General features: G+C 39.7%; 2 protein-coding genes and 1 pseudogene across 2 annotated transcripts; 1 reads left to right on the top strand and 2 right to left on the bottom strand.

Moving 5' to 3' along the window:
• Positions 1–355: 355 nt before the first annotated feature.
• Positions 356–5,304, top strand: LOC119998370 (BEL1-like homeodomain protein 9). The gene is made up of 4 exons (XM_038845690.1): positions 356–1,494; positions 3,620–3,990; positions 4,112–4,172; positions 4,329–5,304. The coding sequence occupies exons 1-4, from the start codon at positions 673–675 to the stop codon at positions 4,863–4,865; spliced, it is 1,791 nt and encodes a 596-aa protein (XP_038701618.1). The 5' UTR covers positions 356–672; the 3' UTR covers positions 4,866–5,304.
• A 3,802-nt stretch (positions 5,305–9,106) lies between these two features.
• LOC119998380 lies at positions 9,107–18,549 on the bottom strand (annotated as a pseudogene).
• A 2,774-nt stretch (positions 18,550–21,323) lies between these two features.
• On the bottom strand, positions 21,324–24,285 carry LOC119999042 (protein NRT1/ PTR FAMILY 2.8). Its single transcript, XM_038846536.1, has 3 exons — positions 23,281–24,285; positions 22,884–23,101; positions 21,324–22,784 (listed from the first exon to the last, which is right to left on the bottom strand). Exons 1-3 carry the CDS (start codon positions 23,408–23,410, stop codon positions 21,363–21,365), a joined length of 1,770 nt encoding a protein of 589 aa, XP_038702464.1. The 5' UTR covers positions 23,411–24,285; the 3' UTR covers positions 21,324–21,362.
• Between the last annotated feature and the right edge of the window lie 479 nt (positions 24,286–24,764).

Below are 24,764 nucleotides of genomic sequence, written 5' to 3'. Positions count from 1 at the left end.
CTACACAAAAATTATCCATATAATCATATTGATGGATAATCGAACTGATCAGTTATTTTATTTTTTTTAAACAATCGTCCAAAAAACGAAAATAACAGACCAAAAAATGACAGTAACGGAAATAGCAGACCAAATGTCGATTAAATTCATGTAAAAAAAGTAAAACGACCGTTTTAACCCCAGCAGTCAATTCTTTTTGACCCATACAAAACGCGCGCATACACAAAATAAGCACACCCGAAAAATTACTCCCCAAAAGACGACAAAAAACCCAAAGAAACCCCCGTCAGAAATATCTGCAACCAAAGTTGGTTCAATTATTACCGGAAATAGCCGGTCGTCCGGTTTCTCGAAAGTTACCTTATGCTCACCACTCTCTCTCTCTCTCTCCCCTTTCCCTCACTCACAGAGAGACTGTAACAAAGATTTTGTTGGTGTGTGTGAATGAATTTGCTTTTTATGTGATAGTAGTTTGTATATACGAAGTGAGCACCCCCATAACCTCTGCCATATTTGCAGCCGCAGTAGTAGTTGCGTAGATCATCATCACCACATCTCTGCCTAGCTCCCTCTCACACTTCTTCTCTCTCTAATTAACCCAAATTATTAATACGAACGAAGTTGATTAATTAAGCTTTGCGAGTTTTTCAGAGCTATTTCTGGGTTGTGACTATGGCGGAAGGGTTTGAGCCGTACCATGTCCCGCAACAAAGCAGAAGAGATAAGCTTCGATTCCTGGCTCTAAACCACTCCGGTACTGGTTCTGTTGATTCAGCCTTACTTCCCCTCTACGATCCTTCACTACTCTCTTCCGATTTGCTAAATTGCGCCAACAACCACAGCCCTCCAGTTGGAGTACTGAAAGAGGGAGTGGTGAATGGTAATTTGATGGGTTTTGTTTCTTCAACTTCACAACACCACCCATATTTGGATCCCCAATCTTCACTCTCCATAAACCCATATTTTTATCCCTCTCAGCAGAATTTTCAAAACCTGAGAAGTAATTATGACCACCAGTCATATAATGGCCATGGTGATCAGGTTGTACTGTACAAGCCTGAACCATTATCTTTGACTCATCAGGTCTGTACTAGTACTACCAGTACTGGTCAAGGCTTGTCTTTATCTCTTTCTTCTCACCATACCAATCTTCCTCTAGAGCTCAATTATATGGTTCCTGCTGGTACTGTTGGTGGTGGCGTCGGCGGAAGTGGTTCTACTTCTAATGAGGTTTCTAGAAGTTCTGTTCCTCTCGGGCCGTTTACTGGTTACGCTTCTATTTTGAAGGGGTCGAAATTCTTGAAGCCTGCACAGCAATTGATGGAGGAGTTGTGTGATGTTGGTCGTACAATTTATGCCGAAAAGATGGCCACCGATTCGGCTCTGATGGAACCTTCGATGGATAGTTTGAATGCTAGTGGGGATCTGCTTAGTTGTGTCGATGACAGCGAGAATCGGCAGAAGAAATCCACGCTACTATCAATGCTAGATGAGGTATATACATGTCTGTGATTTGTTTGCTTTTCATTTAGAGTTGAAATTGTTTGTGCATTAGAATTGATGGTTATGTTTCTTTGGGTCATTAAAATTGTGCAACATAGGTATATGCTGGTTTAAATGGTAGTATATATGTTCTCTGAAATGCTGTTACTAATGCTGTTATTGTTGGTTAGTCGTTGTAGTAAAATAGTAGTTTATCTTCAATTTTGGAGAAGGTGAAGCATTTCTGTTAGAGGCTGCTCTTTCAATTATTTATTGTGTTCAGGGTGAGTTATTGCTTGAGCCAACATGCGATTGATGGGTCTTGTATGAGTGTTCTTTAATGGCTTCCCCAAACTGAATATAATAATGTGAATTAGATTCTTGTTTATGAAGAATAAATGGCCTAATTTATCAGAAAAATCATCTTTTGGGAAAAGGTTTTGTTTATTAAGTGACTGAAACAATCAAAGTAAGAGTAGTGATAGGCAACAATATCGCCAAATTTGGAGTACATTTTTATTGTAAAGTGATTATAAGGAATCCATTTGAAAAGATTTATACTCCAATTTTTTTTAAAAGAAGTGTGAGGTAGGATATATTGAAAAACCATTCTAAAAGACGATGGACAAGAAGATTTTTTTTTTTTTTTGGACTTTAGGGAATGGTTTCTTTTGATTTGGAATGTAGTAAGTTAGCAAATTATTATGATTGAGTTGTATTTTGACCTTTTAAAAAGATGAAGAGAGTGCGAGGTGGAATATTTCCTCCATTTACATTTTATCTGCTCCTGTCCCTCATGGAATTTGCATAATTCGTTTTCTTTGTCTTGCCATGATGTAAGAAGTTCGTCTGTAAAGATGGACATGGTGTTTCCACTGTAGTGGGTTGGCCAAAGGGGCTAAGTTGTTCTCGGTTACCAAAAAATATGGTGTTTCCATTACTGATTTTTTGAGGGGACTTGTGCACTAATATTGTTTGATCACTTCTATTGGCATGTCCTCCCATATTGCACTTGTCAATATTATTTGTTGGTATCAGCTAGCTTAACCATAAGTTTTATATTTTTAGGTAAAAGTTTTATTAATTTTTTGGGCCATTTTACTGTCACAGCCTGATATATAATACAGTAGTTTCAAGTCAATAGCGCTTGGTGTTATATAGAAGTTTGTCTTAAAATTAGGCGATGACTGATTTAAAGCTTAATAACAACTGTTGAGACCAAGGTTTCGGTTGATTCTTTAATCTCCTCAATCTCAAAGTATGGGCAACACTTAATATTAGGCTTTGGCTACGACGAATAGGTTATATAGACTTAACTCACTGTAGTAAAAAGTGCTAAAGAGGATTGGGTGAAGGCAAGAAACTGAAATTTAAAGGCCCTAAAGGTAAGACAACACTAACCAAGTGCTTGCCTTTTGTGCACCTTGCAAGTGGCAAGAGGAATTGAAGGCACTAGCCTTAGTGGAAAGCCAAGCCTTGCCATTCTTTTTCTTCCTTTTGTTAACCGGCTATCTTCTTGTCTGGGAAGCAATGCCCTAAGGTTCAAAGTGTTTTAGCCTTTAAACAGAATAGAATACCCCTAGAAGCCAAAACCAATGATGTCGGTTATTCCATCCATTCGTGATTTGAGCTAAGGGCAATGCACTTTGTTTCCTGCTAGTTAATGTCAATTACATGAATTCGACTCCAACTTTTTATCGAAGCCAATTTTTTCATTTCGTTGCTTCAGCCTTCATTTTTCAGTATTTCCTTATACTGTATTTTCTCCTTTAAATAATCTACTAGCATTTCTTTATAGATATTTGTATTTAAGCATGCATTAAGTAAGCCTGTTTTATGATCTTTTCCAACTAAGCTCTACTTTCACTTTGGTGACATGATTGCTTTGGTGAGCCAATTGTACACAATTCCATTGTTTGAATGAAATAATTAATTTTGTTTGCGTGATATGCACTTTTTTTATAAGTATGATACTCACATGCATGCATCTTATGTACATGCACATTTAAATTATATCACAAGATATGCAAACCCTAATCGGTTACTTGTCCCGAAGTGAGTGGCTTTGCTTTTCCTATTTTGGGTTTTAGCTATTCTGCATATTTCAGTAATTTCTTACAATTGTGATGTGTATTAGGTTTACAGGAGGTACGAGCAATACTATCAACAGATGCAGGCAGTGGTGGCATCATTTGAATACGTAGCTGGCCTCAGCAATGCAGCTCCTTATGCTAACTTGGCTTTGAAAGCCATGTCTAAACACTTCAGGTCCTTGAAAAATGCCATCACTGATCAGTTTCAGTTCAACAATAAGGCCCAAGGTCCAATAAGCCATGGTAAAGATGAAGCCCCTCGGTTCAGGAACTCTGAAAGAGGCATTTATGGCCAGAGGCCCATTCACAACTCAGGATCACATGATCACCAACCTGTTTGGCGACCCCAAAGGGGGCTTCCCGAACGTGCTGTATCTGTTTTAAGGGCGTGGTTATTTGAACACTTCCTGCATCCGTAAGTAATTTTGGTTAGGCTTTGACAATACTAGTAAGAATGTATCTCACTTCGATTGGCTAAAGTTGTTTTGGTTAACGTATCCTTACATTGTCCGGTTATTGTTTCTTTCAATTTGCAGTTATCCTACTGACACAGACAAGCTAATGTTGGCCAAACAAACCGGTCTAACTAGGAGCCAGGTGGGCCTTCTGTTTGGTTCTACACTTGCATAGAGCTTTGAACCAAATGAATTGTCCTTGTTTCATCTCTCTCACTCCCTGAATCCTGATTAAGTTTTCAATTTTTATTCATTTGCATTCTTACTGATCATCAAACTATATTATTGTCTCTACCAGGTCTCTAATTGGTTCATCAATGCAAGAGTTCGGCTCTGGAAGCCAATGGTTGAGGAAATACACATGCTAGAGATGCGGCAAGCTCAGAAGGTTTTGCAAAGAGAGGAACGAAATGCCAACAGGGCAAGTGATCATAATAATATAGCTTCATCGAACTCGCTTGTGTCAGAAAATCCATCCACATCCACCCAGAGAATTCATGACAACCCTCCTTCAAAACATAGTAGAGATCATGATCTTCCGCTAGTACCTGCAGGGAACGGGGAGGCACTGAACTTGTCTCACCATAATTTATCGAGCCATCAACATATGGGTGTCAGTGTAGGCATGGCAGGTGGTAGTGTTGTGTCCCTAACACTTGGTCTCCACCAGAATAATGGCTTTGGTTTATCGGAGTCTTGTCCTATAAATGCAGCTCAACGATTTGGTCTCGAGGGAAGTAATGAGGGATATGTTACGGGTAATTTTGAAGTACAAGATCGACACTTCGGAAGGGGTGTTATTGGTGGGCAACTTCTGCATGATTTTGTTGGCTAGCCATAGCCGAATGTGTTTAGGATATCCAGAGGGTGTTGGGGGGAATCATGAGAGTGTTCAAACGAATTATCTATGTGTATTGGTTGCAAGAACAACCAGGTTGGCAGCTGAAGGCCAGGGTCGAATGGTCTGAGCCCCAGGAGTTGGTGTAATATGGTACTGGATAAAGGTGCAGTGCATGTGAGATCTTAAATATGATCATGCAAGAAGGATCATGAAAGATTGATGTAAAATTTTTCTGTATATCTACAAAATTTTAAATTGTTTAGAAATGATATATATGATCATCAATAGGCCAGTTAACTAAAAATTTGGACTGGCTCTAGATTGACTCCAATTTTGAACTTTCTATATGTTTGATATTGCAGCATACAATTTGTAGGGGTGGACGTAGAAATTTATGTTATGGTGGGTAACATCAAGTGGGGTCTGTTCTTGGAATTTTTTTTGATTTTTTATTAATTATGTATTCAAAAAGTACAAAAGAGAATACTCAAAATGATAAATTTGTATTATAACAATAAGTAATAATTGAAAGGTAATTTATAAATTTATTCAATGATTTTTCATATTTTGATATTGTTACATACAAGAGGGTATGAGAGGCTAAAGAGAAGGCGAAACTTTTTTGTACGAGAGTGACCAGAGGCTGAAGAGAAGGGGAAGGTTGGGACTTGGGCCAAAATATATTAGGGTGAACAATAATTGAGAAGGCGTTCACGGTTGGGTTTTTTTTTTTCCCGATCTTTTGGCATAAAAATAACCAACCAGTCAATATGTTAATTATTAGTAGTTTGGTTGGTTTTATTTTTTGGGGTTTTGGTTGATTTTTTGATTGATCATCACAATCATTTTCCGACCCACCACATCACCCATCGCTACTCGTTTCATCAGAAAAAAGCTTTCGAAGGAGGGGGTCACCACGACACAAAATGCGTCGATCCGACGACCTCTCCGGTAACCAACCTCATATTTGGACTCCAGGCGTAGAGGCGCACCTTACCCATTCATTTTCCAGCCAGGTAGCTATCGGATTCCAACGACCCGAGAAATTGCATTGTTTTAGAAACAGTGTAATTTGTCGATCTAGACATCCAAAAACCTCTGGCAATATTTCCGGCCACCTCTAGCAACAACTTCTCATTTTTTTTCGCATATTTGGAAGTTACATTGTATTGAAAACAGTGTAACATTGTGTTTACAAGCATTTAAATGAATATGTTTTTGAAACAATGCATCTACCTTGTTATTCTTAATTGATTTTTGGACTACTTTTTATACAACTTATGTTTGTCTATTCTGAAAATTACATGTAATCGTAAATCTGTTTGGCAAAAAAATAATTCAATTGCATGTCTATATGCAAAAAAATGCAATTATATGCCTGTATGTAAAAAAATAATGTAATTGTCTGTTCGGCAAAAAAACAATGCAATCTCATGTCTATATGTATTAAAAAAAACAATGTAATTACATGTCTGTATGTAAAAAAATAATGTAATACCATTCATTTTTAATGTAATTCGTGAATATAAATTATTTACTTGTCTATTTGTGGGGGATGAGAGATGATGAAATCATAAAAGTAGGGGAGAAAAAGAGAAGTAGGTGATAAAAAAGTGAGTGTTCAATTTTCAAACTTTAAACAAAAAGAAGAGGGAAATTTGATTTTCAAAAAATAAGTCATGTCAACATATATTCCATGTCATCATGTTATGTGACAATGCCACCTAAACTTGGGAGAATTTGGTTTAAAAAAAGTTGGACATTTAACATTTTCGTTTAGAACTTTGATGCGTAGAGTGATCCATCAAAACCCTATTGGTGGTCGGTCCTCATCCAATCATTAAATTTTAAAAGATTTACATATTCTCTTTACTTTTTGGTTTGAAGAACCATACTATTATATTCTTCGAATATTCCTTGCAATTCTCAAGTCTTCAACTCTTTAACGACTAAATATTTTTTTTTACAGAGAATGACACCATATAAATTATAAAAAATAATTTGGTACGTATAAGTTTGTTTTTAAAACATTCGATATCAATCAAACCTGCTCGTACAATAATTTCTCGCTTGACAACAAGATAAATTGGAGCAAAATCCAATACTTAAATTATGCCATACCAAAACTATAAACCTCCTCGCATCAAAAAGAACTTTGAAACTGAAGAATCAAAGTATAGATTGTATAGTCGTTATTTACTCTTTTTTGTGCATTTTCTTTAGAATGTATTCCACCATTAAATTTATTAAAAATCATAATGTGCTTTTTTTTGTTATAAAATAGAGTAATCATTTATTTATTTTTCTTCCTAATAAGTGGTCTCCAGAAAAACAAAAAGAAATAATAAATTGTCCTTCAAATTTGAATGCAACAGCACTAATGATAATTTTAAAAAAAACGTCATTATAATTTAGTGGGGTCCACAGCAAGGTTGAACGGAACAGGAATTCTTTCTTCATATAGAAAGCATTATCCACCAGATATCCTTATTTTTAAAATAAACCCCCAAAAAGTGGCAAAGAATAAAATACTAGCTTGTGCGATCCAACAAGAAGAAGGTTGGATATGAGAATTTGTTAGGGGACATGGATAATATATTTTTTGTAAAATATAACATTTGATCCCTTGAATATGATGCAGAACGAAAACAAAAAGGGTTTACCAACGTAAGCCCCAAGAACACACATTCTGGAATCCACCAGAAAATAGATTATAAACCAATGAATTTTATTATCCACTTCGTACCTCAAAACAAACAACCAAGATACTTAAATAGTGTCTGAAAACCCTAACTTAAGTAAAAGACTAAATTAGACATTTACTAAACAAATCCAACTTAAACAAGGAAACAAATAAAACAATAAAACTTCAACCACCCGCAAACCTGCTTTAAACAGCGAATTTGAGGATGAAAACGACCTCAACCTGGAAAGACATTCACTTTTGTCCTTAATTTTTTTTTTCCTCTTAACTTTGTCATTCAACTATTGAAAGGTATTTATTTTGTCATTCAAGTGAGAGAGTAGCTGAAAAAATCGAACGCGACATCTATTTAGCATATCGAAATAATCCTAGTTGACAAACTTTGACAAACGTGAATAATATTATCCCTAAACTATTAATGTCTAACACTTTTGAGGATTTTGAAGAATTAGGTATTTTAGAGATTTTGTGAGATGATTTGTAAAATTTTAGCCAAGTGGGATGACATGTGTAAAAATTACGCCAACTGGGATGCCACGTATGATTTTTCTGGTGTTGAAATCATTTAAGGGATGAACAGGGTATCTTTGAATAGGTGAAGGACGATTTTAAGAGCAAAAAAAAATTTAAGGAAAAAAAATAAAATCAATGGTATAATTAAGGGACCAAATGTATATTTTTATCTTATTTTTTTACGCATAAGTATCACAGAAAACCCTTAAACTTACCAAGAATGGTCAATTCAGCCCTCAAGTTTTTTTTTGTGTCAAATGAGCTCCTCAACTTCAAACAACGGTCCATGTTTTGCTCTTCTGTTTATTTTTCGTCAAAAACTACTAACGTGGATGGTAATATGTGATATGACTTTGTTTTATTCAAAAATACAAAAATATGTGTATAATATCACATGAATTTAAAAAATAAAACACTTAAATTGAAAACAAAAACCATCTATATCACTTTGCTCTCTTCCTCCCTCTCTCTCTTCTTCAGTCTCCACCAACCACCCACCACCACGACCACCACCACCACCACCACCAATCTTTCTCTGCAACCTATCATCCTCTTCCTTCGAAACCCTTCTATTGAACTTGAGGGGCTCATTTGGCACAAAAAAAGCTTGAGGGCTGAATTGACCATTTTGGTAAGTTTAAGGGCTCCTGTGATACTTATTCCTATTTTTTACAGACGACGTCGCAATCATACAATGCAACAACACACTACTTTCTCTTCATTTGTAAAACTTTAATTCTATTTAACTTATGTAAAATGTCACAATCCAACAACTTAACAACTTATTAAGTTGAATGAAAAGATAATTATAAGATGATATCGAAGTAGGCAGGACATCTTTGGTTTAAACCTAAGCTTCCATAATTTATAAACTCTCATTTCTTTGAATTTTCCACATATATATTGATTACCCATTGAGAAGTTGAGTCATATATTTGAGTGTCCTTTAAGGGGACCGTCGGATTGTTCAATCCACCTGTGCAGGGGAGTGTTAGAATATGGTATAAATAATGCGAAATGCCCCAACTTAACAATTTAACTTATTGTGTTGAATGATAGAGTTACAAAATATAAGAAACAATGAGATATGAAGCGAATTTAGTGTTTTGTTGCATCACCTAATAAAGTTCAGGCTTGGCAAGGACTTCGGGGTCTTGCTTTGCACACTTGTTAGGAAGTCTCATTTTCTTCCGTGTAGAGATGATTGAGTTTCTCATCTTCAAGGATGGCAAAAACTTCATGGAAAGCAAAGGAGAAGCTGTAGGAGGGAGTCATGCTTTCTATATGACAAGAATACAGTTCGGATTAGGGTTAGAGAAAAACCGCCACAGTTTGCAAACAAGAGAGTAGAGAGAGTTAAAGAGAGAATTCTTTGTAAACTCATCTTATAATCTCTAGCGAAATAATAGTAGGCTGAAAACACCATTGCTGGACATACCAGGGTAAATTCCGTGTTGTTCTTCTTTCTCTTATCTCTTTACTCTACTGCTATCCTTGCTTGAGTTCTTGATCTACATGGTGGATATCACTACATAACTCGGGGCTGGTCTGAGCGGAATCCAATACTACTTCTTGTCCTAAACAAGTTGTGCAGCCACAGAGTATTGTCTGGAATGGATGATTTTGACAACTTCTGGAGCCTAAAATTAAGAATGAACATCGAACAGACAACATAATTGAAGCAAAAATAGCCAAGTGTGTGCTCTTATGCATAATAAAGTACTCTCTGTGCCAGAAAGGACTAGGTAATCTGCATCCGAAGGACTAGATATATGGATGGTATGAACTGCCGAACTACCTAAAAGAATTCTTGAATGGCGAACGACCAGATATCTAGACCTCAGGATGCAGATTACCCACTCCTCTACCAGCACCATTATCAATAAAACAGAGGGGAAATGGTTGGTTTAGTAGGGGATTTGATGTAGGAACACCAGAAGAGGTTGATATATATATATATGCATGATCAGAAGAGCATGATGATGATGAGGAATTTAAAGGTGACAAGATCTATTCCCTAAAGTAGTTAGGGGGGTGTAATTACAGGATGCATGTAGAATAAAGTGAATGATAAGGTGCTGTTCTAAAATTGGAACCAGTTTTTATTCTGTTCTTTCCAAACCAATGATGGGGTGAGAACCTCAGTCACTTTCTGTAGGACGATATGTTTGTGATCTTGACTGCTTTTTTGAAGATGACCAGACATCTTTATTTTCCTTTTTCTGAATCATAAATCATATATGCTTTCCAAATTACTCAAGAGATGCTGTTGGAAACACCCGAGTAAAAGCTCTCACATCACCCGAGTAAGAGTGTGTTAGGATTGAGGGATTTGGGGGAAGAAAGAGAATGCAAGGTAAAATACTTTTCCCTCTTTCATGTTTGGATAGACAAAAAAAAGAAAGGAAATAAAATTGATTTGATCTACTAATTTATACATTTTATATTAAAGTATATTATATACAAGGGTAATATAGATTTGTAACTTATAAATAACTTAATTAATCATTCATTTCCTCCAAATGACCCCATTTTTGGAAGGAAGTATTTTGACAAAAGTTTAATGAAATCTTCCCCTCAATTCTCTTAAAATCCATCCCCTTAATTTTTTCTAAACTATCCAAATACGAGAATTTGTAGGAAACTCTCTATCCCTTCTCTTCCCTTTCCCCGATCCTTCAATCCAAACACACTCTAAGCTTCATCGATATTTCTTACTCATACGGATTACACAGCGCTATGTTTCACTAGTATTTAACTGAAAAGGAAAGGAGTGTTACATCTAAATGCTCTTATGGATGCCTCCTCAAATAATCCCATAAATTCAACAATAGTTCAACAATTTTGCTACTATTTTTGGAAATGCAAATTTCTTTTGAAGTTATAGAGAGCTTTTGGGGTGAGAATAAGTTCCCTTCAGTCACTTTGGAGATTAAGCATGGCATCCAAAACATGTCCCATCTCATTTTCCCTTGCATATCTGATGCTAATGAGAATACGCTAAGATGAATTCAGAACTTGGTTTCAGCTGTTTACAGTTTCAATAACTGGAAAAGATATATGCTAAGAAATTCACCAATCCAGTTGTTCAAGATTATTAACAAGTTTCTTCAAATGCCCTGCAACTGAAGGAGGCCAAGAAAATAGAATATGCTCACTGCAGAAAAGCCAATGGAGATCATCAAACCAGGTGTAACATGTATACTTGACACTCCCTTCCTTTTCAGTTAATTATCTATGAGAGGCAGGGAAAGCTATAGAATCCAATTCAGCGGTGACATAAAGTTTATTCTTCGATAACATTCGTGGCTTCAAGCACAGTTCAGCGGTCATGGTGACCAGTTTGTGATGTGAGTTTGATGATAAGGGTATTTTCAATACTGTTCATCAATAATTTGGAAAGCATCATTTTATAATGAGATCCTACATCAGGGAATAAATCACGTCACCTTTAAGAACCAGTATAAATTCCTAATCATCTGCATGCATCTATGTGCATCAAGTTGAAGCCCCTAATAACCTATCACTATTCAATCTGCTATCGTAACGCTCCTGTTTTCATCTGAAATTTTCATCTCCATTGTAAAGCTGGTACTGGGTGAGGATTGGGTAATCTGCATCCTGAGGTCTAGAGTACTTATACATATGTATATGATTGCTGCATCTAGGCCTTGGGATGCAGGTTACCTAGTCCTTTCTGGCAGTGCAAGAGTACTACTAGTTGATCAACCCTAATGAAGCAAACACAACTACGGCTGCTAGACTGCAGAACAGCGCATTTCACTTTCTTGCTTCAGGTAATTATGTTTTTGGATTACTTTAGTCCTCAAGAAGTCTTTAAAATAATAAATTTCACAGAATCAACTATCCAAAGAAGTGTTGACACAACCCTTCTCCAAAACAACATGCTATATATAATAGATTCCATTCGTGTTTACTAATGAAGGTTAGATGTCTCAAATATTATGTAAAATGTAGAGAGCTTCTTGTTCTATTCTCAGATACCCCAAGGTGTCCTCTTTTGAACTTTGCAGACTAAGGTTGTCAGTAAGATAAGTAAATGCGAGATAAGTAAATGCGACACATGTGAATACTTACAAGATTCACTTCTCTAGGCTGCCTTCTGCAACACTCCAACAGCCTCTTCCCTGCTTTTGCATAGAGTACTTTTGCCATCCATGAGGATCAAAGCCTGATTATTAAGACACGGAAGAAAATGAAACTTTCAAATAAGTTAATGTGAAATGCAAGATCGAAAGTCCTTGCCAACCACACAATGCAAGCTGGCCTACATATAAGCTTCATCAGTTTTCTGTGCTGCAAATCCAAAGTTATATTAACTTGAAGATGCTCTCCTCTTCAGCTATTATGCAAGAGATCGTCTTGAAATTTCTTCCTTTAGAAGGGCAGGAACCTTTTTCGTCACACAAAAAAAGTTGCAGGAGAAGTTAAACAATGAATAACAAGCACTTTCATGGATTGCTCTGTAAGAAGTTACTTGATGTCACATCAGTATAAATATAGATTATCCATGCCCCACTTGCCGTTATACATATCCAAATTTCTTGGATTGCATTAAACTAGCTTAATATATACTTTTCAGCAGCCTATTGTAAAGGGGGTTTATTCCTAAAGAAAAATTCTAATAGTTTGTATGGTGATAACTGATAAGACATGTTATTCTAAGGAATAATGTTTGGTTCACTTGAAAATGCAACAGCAAATGAACTGTACAATGCAAATTGCTTGGAAATCACTTGTTCCTTTTTTAACACTTGTTACTTGTTATCTGATTGGTCTAATATTTAATAAGGAACCAAAACAAGATAGCAACATAAGAATCTCCTAAAAAAGAAAAAGAAGGAAATAGAACTCTCATGCTTCACATTTTAAGAATTCACCTATACTGCACACAAAGAATCCAAAAGGGGTTAAAAATATAGCCTTTTGTCAAGCCCAAGTGCCAAACTTTTTCCATCTTACTTGTTACAAGGATTTGCAGTACTGGGTTTAAATTTTTGCAACAAAAACAGGAACAAAAGTCCATTTTGTGGCTTACGATTGCAGAAAAGAAAGCACCGATTGGCAATAGCAGACCAGACATATAGTAAGCATAATGTTAATAGACTGTGCAAATAGGAGAACTGAAAGAGTACAAATTTCACTTGCAGCTTTTGAAGTGAAAAGAAAAAAGGATGAACAAGAAAAGGTCAACCTAAAAATTACCCAATTACTGGTCAAGCTACACTATGAACAAAATCTCATCCTCTAAACAAGAAGTGGCTCAATAATTTTCAAATCAGAGAGTAGAATACGTCAAGTTTTCTCTACCAATATCTAATCTTCCTCAAAATTCTTGATAAAGAATCACCCCATAAACAGGAAAACGCATAGTTTTCAATCCTCCTCCACACAAAAAAATCCCAGAAAACTACCATTTTCCGGTCATCCAAACAGTAATCTATTACAAGATTACCTGGACCTCATCAGGAACACACTGAGTTCTTGACCAGAGCACTCGTCCGGGTTAATCAAGTGAAACGACTCCGAATCAGCGCTACCCACCACTGAGTTCTTGACCAGAGCACTCTGTTCCCGAAGACCCGAACCCGGCTGGTATAACACCCGCACCGACCGTCATAATAAGGAGAAAGCCCAGCCCAATCTCAATCAAATTCAAGTCCATTAGTATGAGGCCCATTCAAGTCTATAATTAGTTTTATACTTTCATGTTTTTCAAATGAGTTCCGTGTCTCAACGGATCTCTGTAAAAAGGCTTATGATCTGTCAGTAGTTGTCAGAGAGTAGCCGTTACTCTGCTGTCATCCTTGTATAAATATTTGCATTTCTATCTGTGTAAAGAAAGGAAAATAACATCAACAAAATCTTTTATGGTATCGGAGCTGTGTACACTCCAACGAGTTCACCTCCATGGCTACCTCTTCCTCTTCGTCTTCTTCTAACTCTGCTGTTATTATTTCTGTTCCAGAATACTCCACCTCTGTCACAGTACATGCCATCTCATCTATTCACTTGAAACTCACCTCCACCAATTTTCCTTCATGGAGATTACAGATCTTGTCTCTATTGCGTGCCTATAATCTGGTTGGATACATAGATGGCAAACATACTTGTCCTGCATCCCCCGTATCTACTTCCTCTCCAGAAGAAATCAAAGCTTACCATACCTGGAGCAGTCAAGATCAATTTATTTTATTGGCCCTTGTAGGTTCCATTGATGGCAGCATACTGCCTCTCATCGGCGATGTTAAGTCGAGTGCAGCTGTGTGGCAGAAAGCCCACCAACTCTATGCCAATACTTCGCGATCTCGCGTTCTTCAACTGAAATCTCAGTTGTCTCGCTGTCAAAAGGGTGAAAAATCCATCACTGACTATATGCAGGATGTGAAACGGCTAGCTGATGAACTGGCCTTGATTGATAAACCTATCTCTTCTGATGATTTAACCTTATATATTTTGGATGGACTCACCGAAGATTACTTTGGAATGGTGGGTTCTATCCGTACGCGAGAAACTCCTTTCTCCTTTGAAGAACTTCAAGATGTGCTTGTTGCACAAGAAGGCTACATGGTTCGCCTCCAACAAACTCAATCTCAGAACTTGGCTACTGCCAATTTTCATCAAAGGATCAATAATTCCAATTCAGGCCGTAACAATCGTAACTGGCAGGGTAATCGTGGTAATCAGCCTTGGCGTGGTTCTCGTCCACCAACTCACAGGGGTGGCCGTGGCCGTGGCCAGCACCGACTTACATGTCAACTTTGTGATATCCCAGGTCACTCTGCAAATCAGTGCAGAAAATTCAAAATTTATGCTCACCAACCATCAGCTTCCAACTATAATGCTCCTGCTGCAAATTATGCACAGTCCTCTATACCACCTCATGTTGTTCAACATCCACAATCATGGCTACTGGACTCTGGAGCCAGCCATCATATGACATCAACTTCTCAAAATCTATCCACTCACTCTGAATATGATGGAACTGATGAGGTTCAAATCGGGGATGGTACAGGTTTGCATATCTCACATATAGGCACCACAAAATTCCACACACACACACGACCTTTACATATTAAACATGTGTTATGTGTTCCTTCCATTCATAAGAATCTTATTTCTGTCCATGAATTAACTAAGCATACCAACATCTCTATTGAATTTTTTCCCTTCCATTGTTTACTTAAGGATCGCAGTACGGGACAGGTTATGGCGTCCGGTAGCTGTCGCAATGGACTCTATCATTTTAACCCTCAAGCTGGTACATGTTTTGCTGCTTCCGTTACTTCCGCGCCTCAAAGAACCTCAACTGATCACATAGGATGGCATCACCGATTAGGCCATCCCTCATCTAAAATGCTTTCTCTTGTTTTGAAAAGCAATAGTTTACCTATTATTGTGTCTCCCACTACTGCACCTAATTTATGTCGTTCTTGTTCAATAAATAAAATGCACAAGTTGCCTTTTGGAACTTCATCTATTATTAGTAATGCTCCATTACATGTGATTTATAGTGATGTATGGGGACCATCTCCCATAAAATCAATTGATGGATATTCTTACTATGTTATTTTCGTGGATCATTTCACTAGTTATACTTGGCTTTTTCCTTTGAATGCTAAATCTGAAGTTTTTTCTGTCTTTGTTCAGTTTAAAAGTCTTGTTGAGAAGCAGTTTCAATGCTCAATTCGCTCTCTATATACAGACAATGGGGGAGAGTATGTTAAAATGAAGAGTTATCTTCTCCAAATGGGCATCAGCTGGTTCCAAACTCCTCCATATACCCCTCAACACACGGCTCTGGCTGAAAGAAAGCATAGGCACCTTGCTGAAACAGCAAGGACATTATTACATACAGCTCATCTACCTTTCAGTTTCTGGTCCTATGCATTCCAGACAGCAGTCTACTTGATAAATCGACTACCTTTAGTCAACACCTCTCCAGCCACACCTTTTCAACTTCTTTTTCACACCACTCCAAATTATCATAAACTCCGTGTATTTGGTTGTTGTTGTTTTCCATGGTTAAGACCATATACCCAACACAAACTTGAACCTCGATCGAAACCTTGCATTCTTGTAGGTTACTCCACTTCTCAGAGTTCCTATAAATGTCTTGACCCCACTACTAACCGAGTCTATTTATCCAGACATGTATTATTTCATGAAAACGTGTTTCCTTACTCCACTATAGTCTCTCCATCATCCACCTTTTCTTGTGTCCCTACATCTAACACCCACCCTGCCCCTCAACTCATAGTCTTAGCTCCTACACCTCCTCTTTCTTGCCAGACTCCTAGCGTCCCACTCCCTGAGCCTATCATTCTTGGTTCCGTAACTACCCCACAATCTACACCTACTACTTCCACACCAACTCCTTCAGTATCTCTCCCTAACCCTAGCATTTCCACTACTGCGAATACCACCAACTCTACATCACATCAACAACCAGCCCTGCCCCCTATTGTTTCTGCCACTCCTCCCATCGCTTCTGACTCTGGCCCTCATCCCCTACGTATGACCACCAGATCCATGAACAAAATATTCAAGCCCAAAAATTTGAATCTTACCACCCTCCATCCTATGCCTGATTCCATTGAACCCAGGACTGTTCGTCAAGCGCTTAAGCAACCACATTGGTTATCTGCCATGCAACACGAATACCAAGCTCTTCTTCAACATAATACCTGGTCATTAGGGACTTGCTTGAACGTGCCGATATGACTGGAGCCAAGGCCGTCAACACTCCCTTACCTGTGCCCTTCCGGACAAAATCCACAGATGGAAAACCCTTATCTGATCCCACACTCTATCGACATCTTGTTGGCAGTCTACAATATCTAAATCTCACAAGGCCAGATATCTCATTCTCCGTCAATAGATTAGCTCAATATATGAGTCGACCCACTGATCTTCACTGGACTCTCCTCAAAAGACTTCTACGCTACATCAAAGGAACTTTCAACCTGGGCATCACCATCAAACCGACCTCCCCTCTTGCCTTACATGCCTACTCTGATTCCGATTGGGGCGGACATCCTGATGATCACTCTTCCACCACAGCCTACCTCGTTTTCCTCGGATCCTCTCTCATCTCATGGAAATCTCAAAAACAGAGAGCGATCGCGCGCTCCTCCACCGAAGCTGAGTACCGCTCCTTAGCTTCTACTGCTTGTGAAGTTATATGGCTTACACATCTTCTTAAGGAATTGCACTGTCCTATTCCAACTGTTCCCACACTTTACTGTGATAACCAAGGGGCAACCAGTCTTAGTCTGAATCCCGTTCTCCATTCCAGGATGAAGCATATCGCCGTCGATTTATCTTTTGTCCGCTCCCTCGTCAACAACGGCACCTTAAAAGTTCAGAAAATATCTACCATTGATCAACTGGCTGACCTATTGACAAAATCTCTACTTCGAACCCGGTTTACAAGTCTACGGTCCAAGATTGGTGTGTTAAGAGAACCCACCATCTTGAAGGAGGGTAATAAGGAGAAAGCCCAGCCCAATCTCAATCAAATTCAAGTCCATTAGTATGAGGCCCATTCAAGTCTATAATTAGTTTTATACTTTCATGTTTTTCAAATGAGTTCCGTGTCTCAACGGATCTCTGTAAAAAGGCTTATGATCTGTCAGTAGTTGTCAGAGAGTAGCCGTTACTCTGCTGTCATCCTTGTATAAATATTTGCATTTCTATCTGTGTAAAGAAAGGAAAATAACATCAACAAAATCTTTTACGTCATGCCCTGGATGGTCTTCAATATCAGACGGTTCTGCTGGTTTGGCCTCCTCCTCGCAGCAAACCCGACCCTTTTTCCGTTACAGCACAGGGTACAAACAGGGACAGCGCGGAGCGAGCGTGGGATGAATTAGGGTCGGTCGGATTCTAGGGCCACCCCTTTTTCCGTTACAGCATAGGGTACAAACAGGGACAGCGCGGAGCGAGCGTGAGATGAATTCGGGTCGGTCGGATTCTAGGGCCACCCGGACAAGCCCGCACCGCATTTCTTGAACAAATTAATGAGTAGGGATTGAAAGTTCAAGAAGAAGAGTGCGTTTCGAGGAGAGGCGATCGTATTGAACGCAGAACCATACGTGGCCCTTCCGTGTCCCGAAGATGGTGCAGATGACCATGGTCTTGGAGGTGCCGTTACGGTGGCAACGGTGAAGGTTTCAGAATCGGGATCCTCGTTCAGGTTCTGGGTTCTTGGGAGGCGTGTTCATTCTCTTCGGAGAGGTCATCGCGGAGGGAGGTGCTGAGGCGTTTCTTGGTAGTGGACCAGGCGATTGTAGCGGTGGCAGCAGTGGAGGAGAAGATGCAAGGGAGAATGAATCGACGGAGTGCGTCGATCTTGGTCATGATTGATAATTAACGGCGATTGAGAAAGATTGAGGAGGATGCGGAGACAGATTTGTGCTATTCGGCCGGGAAGGGAGAATGACAGTGTGTACTCGGTACTGTGTGTTTATTATGTGAAGAGGGGCGGGAATTAAAGTGATATGGCCGTTATGCCTTGCCATTTTTGACAGAGCAATGCTTTCCAGGTACACATGGAGCAAACCACTAACTGCCACGTGGCATAATGAAAATGGGCTTCTCATACAAATAGGTCGCACACGCCCAAGGGAATCTTCAGACCTAGGCTCAAGCAAGCCCAATTGCAAGGAATGAGCCTAACTCATTATTGGAAAACCGATTTATCAATGTGAGAATTATCCACCCTTATAAGTGAGACTTGAAGTCCATGATTTGCCGATGTGGGACATGGTCCCTGCATCAGCAGCTTCTGGGCCCCAACTCTTCAATTTTGTAAGTTTTTTGGACTTCATTGTGGATCTATCATCCATCCAAAAATGGTAAAGATGTCTGAATCTCATTTATCCTAGATGTTTAATTGGACGTATAGAATCCAAGTGAATTCATGAACTCTACATGAAATCATGTGCTTATGCACTTGGATTCGTGAACTCCATATGAAATCATGCGTACAACTCAACGATGAGATTACTAGGATAGTAACCGCTAAGTCCTTATCTGTTGGACAAAGTCCCACATCAGTTGGGTACATCAACAATATTCAGTTTATAAGGGGCAAGTCTTCCTCCCCTTAATAGGCCTTTTAGGGGGAAGGCCAAGGGCCCAACTTGATGACATGGTATTGAAGCCAGGGCCCAGACTGGTGTGCACTCGTCCTCGATAAGAAGTCCACTCGTTGGGCCTTGGGCAAAGATACCTGGTCCATTAGTGCGGGGCGGTGTTGGACAAAGTCCCACATCGGTTGGGTACAACAACAATATTCAATTTATAAGGGGCAAGCCTTCCTCCCCTTAATAGGCCCACTTACTTGGGCTTAAGGAGAAATAAAGTAGTGCGGGCCCGATGTCTCCACGGGAACCGGACAACCCAAAGCGGAAAATATTGTTGGTGTGTATAGGGGTGTGGATTTACAACATGGTATCGAAGCAATTCGATCCAGTTGGACATGACCTCTACTCCACTTGTTGGGTCTGGCATAACCCAACCCACAAGTGCGGGGAGTGTAAAAGTCCCACATCGAAAGATGTGGGCACTCATGCCTTATTTATAAGGCCAAGCCCACCTCTTACCACCAACAAGGCATTTTCCTAGACTCATGTGAGTTGGGCCTAAGGAGAAATAAAGCCTTACGGGCCCAATGTATCCACGGGAACTGCACAACCCAAAGCGTGTTGGCCTGTTGTCTCCACGGGAACCGGACAACCCAAAGCGGACAATATTGTTGGTGTGTATGGGGGGGGTGTGGATTTACAACATGGTATCGAAGCTGTAACAGCCCGACCCACTAAAGCCCAATCTCCCCACCAACCACTGAACTTGGCCCATACCAAGCCCAGCCTGGCAGTTCCCAACCTCTCCTGGCCCATACCAGAAAAGATTGGACAATAGTTTAAGGTCTGCAGCGTGTTATATTCTGCACCCAAGACTCGTCCCTGGCCGATGTGGTATTTCATCCAGAATAGTAACCCCCACACCTCGCCTCATATGACGCAGAGCAGGGCATTACAGTCCACCCCCCTTAGGAGCCCACGTCCCCGTGGGTCACGCCAGACACGGGCACCGCGCCCCGGTTAGACGTGAGGGACGAAACCCACATACCCACCAGGTCAGCTCCGATACCAACTGTAACAGCCCGACCCACTAAAGCCCAATCTCCCCACCAACCACTGAACTTGGCCCATACCAAGCCCAGCCTGGCAGTTCCCAACCTCTCCTGGCCCATACCAGAAAAGATTGGACAATAGTTTAAGGTCTGCAGCGTGTTATATTCTGCACCCAAGACTCGTCCCTGGCCGATGTGGTATTTCATCCAGAATAGTAACCCCCACACCTCGCCTCATATGACGCAGAGCAGGGCATTACAGAAGCAATTCGATCCAGTTGGACATGACCTCTACTCCACTTGTTGGGTCTGGCATAACCCAACCCACAAGTGCGGGGAGTGTAAAAGTCCCACATCGAAAGATGTGGGCACTCATGCCTTATTTATAAGGCCAAGCCCACCTCTTACCACCAACAAGGCATTTTCCTAGACTCATGTGAGTTGGGCCTAAGGAGAAATAAAGTCTTACGGGCCCGATGTCTCCACGGGAACTGCACAACCCAAAGCGTGTTGGCCTGTTGTCTCCACGGGAACCGGACAACCCAAAGCGGACAATATTGTTGGTGTGTATGGGGGGGTGTGGATTTACAACATGGTATCGAAGCAATTAGATCCAGTTAGATATGACCTCGACTCCACTTGTTAGGTCTGGCATAACCCAGCCCACAAGTGCGGGGGAGTGTAAAAGTCCCACATCGAAAGATGTGGACACTCATGCCTTATTTATAAGGACAAGCCCACCTCTTACCACCAACAAAGCCTTTTCCTAGGCTTATATGAGTTGGGTCTAGCCCAATTGCTTGGGCCTAAGGAGAAATAAAGCTGTGCGGACCCGATGTATCCAGGGAAACCGTACAACCCAAAGCGGACAATATTGTTGGTGTGTATGGGGTTGTGGATTTACAATATTATCACTACTGGGATTTATATGTACAAACAATTGTTATATGTATACGTTGATTGCCGAAAGAGGTCTCGTGTAATGTACACCGGAGTTCTCTCTTCATACCAGCAGCTGTAGGACTACTGTTTACGTCCACATAACAGAGAAGTAGCAAAGCAGAAGCAAGAGTGAAGAAACGCCCCTATAGTCAGAATAATAGTGGAAATATCATAATGCTTGCGCCATCTCAATCCCTTCCTCATCGTCTTTTGATCGATTTATGACCAAGAAACGAGATGCAAATACATTGAAGTAGACGAATGTGAGAGCTTGTATGCCAGCAATAATGTAAAAGTAGTTCTCAAGCCTATCCTGATTGAGGTCCTGACCACCCACCCACAATGCGTTGCCATTCTTTCCGGTCACTCTGTGAATGACATTGACAAGAGCCGAGTTCAGGTAGCTGGCAATGGACAAGCTGAGGAAGAATATCGCCCCGGAAAATGTCCTCATGCTCTCTGGCAATTGTTTCGTGAAGAATTCAAGCAATGCAACTGCAGCAAAGGCTTCGATCAAGCCCGATAAGGCGTACTGAGGCAGGAGATACGCAACACTTAGCGGTGACTCGAAGGATTTGTTTGCCAATGCTGTTTCTCGACGCTTCTTCTCAACGATTGCACCTACGATCATGCAAAGAATCCCCATTACAATGCCGGTGTTAATCCTCTGTCTCATTGTGAATCTTCTATCCTTTTTGGAGAATTTCTTCGTGTAAGGGATGAAAAGCCTCTCGTATATGAAGATCCAGATTGCAAGTGTGATCATTGATGATAAACCCATCCAACCTGGAGGAACCTTGAAATGGGAACCGATGGATTTGTTCATCTGAATCGCTTGGAGAACCCCGAATGTGCCCATCTGATCCATGCCTATCAAAAACCCAATTCCTGCTAACCAAACTGGCAACAATCCTATCACCAGCTTCAGTTTTTCCACTTGTTGCACACTACATAGCCTCCAATTATTCTTTGGCTTGCCATGGTCGTCCAATTCGCTCGGGTCTGTAATCACAGCTGCCTTTTCGAGGCACCGGAACTTGTGGGTGTGAGCTAGTTTTTGTAAATGTTGATCTGATTCTGGCACAGGAGGATCATACAACGAATACCCAGAAGCAGAATCAAGTGTCAAATTTCGCTTCCTGAAGGCAGCTACGATCGCTTTAGCTAAATCAACAAAATCACTCCCTTGGGGTTTGATCATTATATAAGTATGGCGACCGATCAAGAAAAGAGTGATGGAAATAACAAAGCAGAATGTTGGAATGGCGTAACCTACGACCCAGCTGACGCTTGTTTGAACGTAGACTACTACAGATAGAGCGATGACGAGAGCCACTGTGAATGAGAAGTACCACCAATTGAAAAAGCTGGCCATTTGAGCTATTCCCTTCTCTGTTCTGGTGTCAAACTGGTCAGCTCCAAAGGCAATGTTGCAAGGCCTTATACCTCCTGCTCCAATTGCTAGCAATGTAAGAGCCACGTAGAGGACGCCTAGTTGCCAATGTACAGGGTGTGGACATTGGAATTTATCGACGCAGGCCGATGGCCTCAGTTGAGGTATAGCTGCAGTTAAGGTCATGGTTCCCATTCCCTGTCAAAACAGAAACAAGTTTACAACATCCAATTCAATGATAATTAATACCAACACAAAACTGAATAATAATCCAAGGCACAAATCATTTAATTTTACCAGAAAAGATGCAATAGACCCAAAAAGAAGAGTGTGAAATCTTCCCAAATAACCATCTGATATGATAGCACCAGCTAACGATGTCAAGTTAGAGGAACCGACCCATAGACTATATACATTAACCAGTCGTACACCATCCATGTTGTATTTGGTTTTCAGATACACTGTCATATTGGCTATCAAACTCATCGAGGCCAACTTTTCGAAGGATTCGTTCCCTTCAGAAGAAGAAAAGGAAAATTAAAAACACAAGTAAACCCATTGCAGCTGATAAAAACATAATCAGAATTTGATAATCAATTCAGTATGATTATGAGGTGCAGTGCATGATGCAAATGGTTGAGGACTTCTGTCAAACACCTGGTGTCTGGTGATTTAGACACCAGGAATGCATTACCAAGGATGTATTTGATGGCTCTCCATCCTCCAATTTTCTTTTTCAGAGGGATAGTGGCAGGAAGAGTCGAAGAAGAAGAAGAAGAATGAACCATATCCACCATTGTTGTCTCTGTCTCAATGTTTTGCATTCTCTTTCCCCTCTTCTCCAGACCCTGTAAGATTGATATATATAAAAACAAACCTGTTTTGATTTGGTCATTCTTTCGTAGCTTCTATTTTTTTGGGCAGATTTTTGGGAGGTGGTTGAGGGTGGCCTGGTAACCCCTCCAACTCACCATATCTAATGATCCGGTGATGTTGCAACTGTTACACATATTTTGATTCATTTATTTTATTTAATTTTGTCACAAATAAATCAAATATTATGATCAAAATTCAAAAACGAAATAAAAGAAGGCATTGGCAAGATATCTACCACTAGATATGGTTAGTCATTAACAAATAACAACATCCATCATCACAAGAGAAACTTTCTACGAAATTCATCCATGAATTTTTTTTTCAATTAATTAATGTTAAAGGCATGAAAAAGAGAACTCTTGGAATGCAACTTTCTACCAACACCACTTCCAACGATGCAAGTAAAGCAGAGCTTTTGGATACTGGGAACCTTGTTCTCAAAGACCCAAATGGTAAAATTCTATGCCAAAGAGCTTTGATTTCGCCACAGGTACTCTCTGAAATTTTACCATTTGGGTCTTTGAGAACAAGTTCCCAGTATCCAAAAGCCTCGCCCATATTAAGGAACCATCAACATCTGTCAACACCATGGCACCATCTGAGAAGAGAACCTCTCGGACCCTTGCCATTTACAGGCCTGTCTCTGTTGTCAACCCCAACAACGGTCCTGTCAGTGGAGTCGGGGAACCAGACTGAGAACCAATAAGCATTTCCCCCAGCCTATGGAAGCCACAAGTGAAAGCTTTATCAGGTGATGTGAGGAGATCTGATTCATCCTCGACTGACACAGAGAAATTATGGGTATGAAACAGCAAAGAAAGAGACAAGAATGAAATGTCCAAATGTGAGAGTGAGATGTCTAAATCCTCTCCAGCACGTTCAGTTGTCGAAAATAAAGCGTTGAGAGATAATGGGCTTGGAGAGAGGAGTTTTGGAGTGTTTAGAGCATGTCCAACCCGAATCCTCATTTTTGGTCCACAGCTTCCTCTATTTTAATAAAAAAAAATTATTTTAGGGTACTCCTATTTTAATATCACTCCAATCACATTCTCTATTTCATCATCATCTCAAATATTCTAATATTTTTCAACATAACTACTTTCAATTATTTTTAACTACCGTCAACTTTAAACTACTTTTACAAATGTAACACATTTTTGACTAATATTAATATTGTCTTCATTTATACATTAATTTAAAAATGCGATTAATATATATATTTCTAAATAAATATTTTCTAATTAATTTAAACATTTTATACATCCTAAAGATTGACAAATCGATCCAAACACAGCAAATAAG

The sequence above is a fragment of the Tripterygium wilfordii genome, chromosome 5 (genome assembly GCF_013401445.1).
Source record: "Tripterygium wilfordii isolate XIE 37 chromosome 5, ASM1340144v1, whole genome shotgun sequence".
NCBI lineage: Eukaryota > Viridiplantae > Streptophyta > Magnoliopsida > Celastrales > Celastraceae > Tripterygium > Tripterygium wilfordii.
The sequence above is the reverse complement of the archived record's forward strand: the minus strand, read 5'-3'. Positions and strand labels throughout refer to the sequence as shown.

Coding starts and splice junctions, on each gene's coding strand:
- LOC119998370 (XM_038845690.1), top strand. CDS start 673: ATGGCGGAAGGGTTTGAGCCGTACCATGTCCCGCAACAAAGCAGAAGA. Junction 1,495..3,619: donor TACTATCAATGCTAGATGAG/GTATATACATGT, acceptor GATGTGTATTAG/GTTTACAGGAGGTACGAGCA. Junction 3,991..4,111: donor TTTGAACACTTCCTGCATCC/GTAAGTAATTTT, acceptor TTCAATTTGCAG/TTATCCTACTGACACAGACA.
- LOC119999042 (XM_038846536.1), bottom strand. CDS start 23,410: ATGCAAAACATTGAGACAGAGACAACAATGGTGGATATGGTTCATTCT. Junction 23,102..23,280: donor AGCCATCAAATACATCCTTG/GTAATGCATTCC, acceptor CTTCTTCTGAAG/GGAACGAATCCTTCGAAAAG. Junction 22,785..22,883: donor GGTCTATTGCATCTTTTCTG/GTAAAATTAAAT, acceptor CTGTTTTGACAG/GGAATGGGAACCATGACCTT.